General features: G+C 41.3%; 1 protein-coding gene across 3 annotated transcripts in view; it reads left to right on the forward strand.

The window, feature by feature from the left end:
* The window catches only part of LOC125036341 (RNA-binding protein squid-like), a 4,070-nt gene extending 65 nt beyond the window's left edge, over positions 1-4,005 (forward strand). Inside the window, exons 1-6 of one of the 3 annotated variants that reach the window (XM_047628893.1) lie at positions 1-194; positions 1,815-1,855; positions 2,048-2,175; positions 2,473-2,935; positions 3,198-3,299; positions 3,549-4,005. The exon at positions 1-194 is cut by the window's left edge and continues 65 nt beyond it. In XM_047628893.1, the coding sequence (XP_047484849.1) occupies positions 28-194; positions 1,815-1,855; positions 2,048-2,175; positions 2,473-2,935; positions 3,198-3,299; positions 3,549-3,673 (1,026 nt within the window). In that variant the 5' untranslated portion in view covers positions 1-27 and the 3' untranslated portion in view covers positions 3,674-4,005. The remainder of the gene's footprint in view (positions 195-1,814; positions 1,856-2,047; positions 2,176-2,472; positions 2,936-3,197; positions 3,300-3,548) is intronic. The other 2 variants (XM_047628894.1, XM_047628895.1) reach the window with 2 other exon arrangements.
* Positions 4,006-4,229: the final 224 nt, after the last annotated feature.

Below are 4,229 nucleotides of genomic sequence, written 5' to 3' on the forward strand. Positions count from 1 at the left end.
GTAAAAAAAATTAACTCTTGTTAAGATATGGCTGACCAGGAGATGGAACAACAGGACTTCTCCGAGGACTACTCGGGCGGCGACTTCCAGGGCAACGGTATGGAGAACGGCGACGCTCAGCCCGCACAGGAGACAAACGCCGAAAATAGGACAGACAGCGGCGCGGCGGACGCTCCGGGCAGGGACGACGACAGGTACGTTGCGACGCCAAGCTGCGTCTTTTGAACGTTAAGATTTCATTAAAGGATAATTCTTAAAGCATCAACTCAAGTCAGAAAATAGTTTTTTTTGTATCTTTTTTTTTTTACTACGCTTGTTTTAAATGGGCTTTTGAGGCTTCGTATGGGGACATCCTGAACCCTTCAGGAATCCCGCAGTGTAAAATTTCAATCGGCGAATATCTCCGCCATCCGTACAACTTTCAAGCCAGTGTGAGTGGTAATTAACGAGTCAATCCCCCGATTGTTGAACCGACCCTGGGATGGAACGATCCTGGGTCCGTAAATATTGAATAGTGACGAGAAAAGCGACTGTACCGACTATGTAGGCTGGAGCCATGAAACCGCATCCTATCCAATATATTAAATGCTCAAGTTTCTGAAACACCCTGGTACTAAATGTTAACTGTAGACGAATGAAAGTAAATTAGTTACCCTTTTGGTTTTTAGAAGTTTCTTTTTCCTTTTTTTCCTACTAAAGTAACAGAAAATCCAGGGAGTTTACAGACCCTAAGCATCATGAACATGTTTGTAATCATTTTATTTTTATAATTTCATAATTTAAGCTTCTCTAATTTCCAGGTTTTACTCGATCATTTATATATCTATTCACATATCCTTATCATAATTGTATCATTCATGCTCCTCTCCTTGTGTATACACAAAGTTCGGGTTGGTTCGTTGACTTTTTCGAGAATGAATCTTTTGATCTCGGTTCGTACTATTAAGATTATACAATTGTAAACGGCCTACATTTCGGTACAGTCTTCAAATACTCAGGATGCCCCTTGGAAGCCATTTGTGGTCTTTTTGTTACAATTGATACTCGGGTGGGGGAAATCTGTACAGTTTTACGTATTTTTTTTTTGTTCCAACCACATGTCCAGTTGCTGAGCCACAGTAACGTAAACAATGACGCATGTCAACGTCAGTGTAGAAATTGTGTAAACAAAGTATAAAACGTCCTCGTTGCGTCAAGTCCCAGCAACATTAAGTGATGGAAGCTCTTGTTCTCTGGTCTCTTAAAATGCCAAAGACTGAACTGGTAAAGTAAAGAGAAAGCAAGTAAAGGTAACGTAACGACAAAGAAAAGAAAGAAAGGCTTTGTGGCACACCGGAGGGAAAACAAAACCCAACTAACGGCGACTTGTTTACTTCCTCCCAGGTGGCAGCTACTTCGGGAAGAATGTTGCCCCCTTGTAGCCCGCCGCATCACCACCAGGGTATTTATCTTGTGTTATCTTAGTGATTCACGGTCAACACTCACTTTGGTCTTAGCTGTTCTTTTATTTTTTATTTTTCTCCTTTTGTGGTCCAGGTTCTGTAGCCAAACACATCCATTTTCATCTTGGTTGATCATTTTCCCCTATTCCCATGTTTTGCCCAGACTGTTTTCAGAATAATGTTTAAAGCAGACAGCCAGTCGATTTTGCCATCTAGTTGACGTGCTGAAGTGGGTTAAAGATTTGTGCAGTAAGCTCCCTGCCATCTTAATCTTGAAGCAGAAATTCACCTTAAGGTACAGTACATTTGATTCAGAAGTCACTTCAAATTACCTACCATTACAAAGTTTTCTAATAGTTTGTTCCATTTCAGGAAATTGTTTGTTGGTGGCCTCAGTTGGGAGACGACTGAAAGTAAGTAATGCTGCAGTTAACTGCTATTGTCACATCTAAAGTACGAAATACTGCTATATTCTCATGATGATCATTTCAGTTCTGCTTCTGAGTTACAAGAAGACATCTTACCACATACTGAGGCTGTGTATTCTAGGTCTTATGAAAGGTAAATGTCACCTTTTACTTATGTTTGTTTTTTCCCATTTTCAGAGGAACTTAGAGAACATTTCAGCAAATATGGAGACATTGAAAGCATTAATGTCAAGACAGACCCCAACACTGGAAGATCTAGAGGCTTCGCCTTCATTGTATTTAACATCCCAGATGCTATTGATAAGGTAAGTTCATTATTTGATGTTGGCAAAGATGATTGTAAAATTACCCATTTGGCAATGTTTGTATTAAGATAATGTATCTCTAGAAAATATTAGGCAAGTGGGAAGAGAGGCATCAAACAAATTGCTTTTATTTAGCCATCAATCAAAATTACATGTTGAACAGGGTTATACCCTCTACATTGGCCTTTAAAGTTCTCATTACCCTTCCTTATGAATTGGTGGTACGGTCTTTGCAAGATAAACTAATTTTACAAACCACCGAGTTTCCCCCACTTAGTTTTGCATTTCCTACTTCAGGTTATCAATGCTGGAGACCACGTCATCAATGGCAAGAAGGTCGACCCCAAGAAAGCAAAAGCACGCCATGGCAAGATCTTTGTTGGTGGCCTGAAGCCTGAGCTCACAGACGACGAGATCAAGAATTTTTTCAACCAGTTCGGTAACATCGTCGAAGTTGAAATGCCTTTCGACAAGACCAAGAACCAGCGCAAAGGCTTCTGCTTCATCACCTTTGAACAGGAATCTGTTGTCACAGAGTTGTTGAAGACCCCCAAACAGAGCATCAGTGGCCATGAGGTTGATGTTAAGAAGGCCACTCCCAAGCCTGATGCAATGGGCATGATGCGTGGTGGCATGCGCGGGGGTATGAGAGGGCGCGGTAGTGGCATGCGCGGCCGAGGAAGAGGCTGGGGCAACAACTGGGGTCAAGGAGGCTACAACTATGGCCAGGGCGGCTATGGTGGTGGATATGGTGGATACGGTGAGTTGTACTATTCTGTGCCTTAATATATTTTGAGACCGCGAAGGCTAAGATTTGTCTTAAGGTTTCCCATACTGAAATGTTCAGAAGTGGGATTGTGGTATGTGGAGCCTTAAGAAAATCTGAACCAAGACCCCTAGCCACTATTCGTCCGCCTGTTGTGTTCTTAGTTGAATCTTAGTATGAAAAGGGGGGGCGAGTCCAAAAAAAATAAAAGGAAAAAAAAAGAAACGTAGTCTTACGTGCTTCTCCGCACTTTCAGGTGGCTACGACTACGGTTATGGTGGTTATGGGGGATATGGTGGTTATGGCTATGGCAATGATTACTATGGCTATGGCGGTGGAGGCTATTCGGGTAACTATGGTAAGTATCAGGCTCTTGATTGTGTATAGATATTGTGAAACAAATGGCGAATTGCATGAGTGAATTGAGTGGTAGGAAAATAAATGATTATAAATTTGTATAATTTTTCATTTTTTTCTAATGCATACCTAGTCCTATGCATGTCCGCCCCAAGAATTCAGGATGGTTGAGTATAGAAAAAAAATCAATATTTGGGGGGCAACTTTTACTATTAGTGTTCAACGAGACTGATTATTTATGGCGGTGTTGGCCCTTACCAGGCGGCCAAGGGTACGATGGGAAGAGCCAGCGTGGGCGGCAACAGACGAGGCACCAGCCATACTGAGGGACGCCGGAACTACGAACACAACACGTGGAACGGCACAGAGTACTAAGACAAAGTGCTGACTACCGCTGCTGCACAAGTCCTCGATGCTGCTGCTGCTGCTACAACTGTTGCCGCTGCCGCCTCTGGAATGCAGCTGAGCCCGTGTCCTCAAGTTGCCACTTAATTGTATACTCAAAATATTTATAAAAACTGGAAAACATAAAAAAAGTGATGCATGTCACACACAAAAAAATGTATAGTTCTTATGAAGCATTCCTGTGTACAGGGCATTTCGCTGTACTCTGGACAGTTCATACAAATATTTTTTACTTAATTTTAAGATTTTATTTCTGGCTGTACAGTCCGTACATGTATGAATAAATGCGATTTTTTGTGTAACAAATGTTTCATTTGTTAGTACCTTCATATTTAAGAAAGCTATGCAGTCACAAGAAAAGATTCATATGGACTAGTCATTTAAAATTGCGAAGAACATGTGGCCTTACAATTTGACAAAAGAAAAACATCGCTACAACTTTAATTCTGAAGCGGAAGAAACATGTACTAAAATAGGTTACACGTAGCCTATTAAATTGCCAAACGTAGATAACCAATCATTAAAC

This window comes from Penaeus chinensis, chromosome 21 (assembly GCF_019202785.1).
Source record: "Penaeus chinensis breed Huanghai No. 1 chromosome 21, ASM1920278v2, whole genome shotgun sequence".
NCBI lineage: Eukaryota > Metazoa > Arthropoda > Malacostraca > Decapoda > Penaeidae > Penaeus > Penaeus chinensis.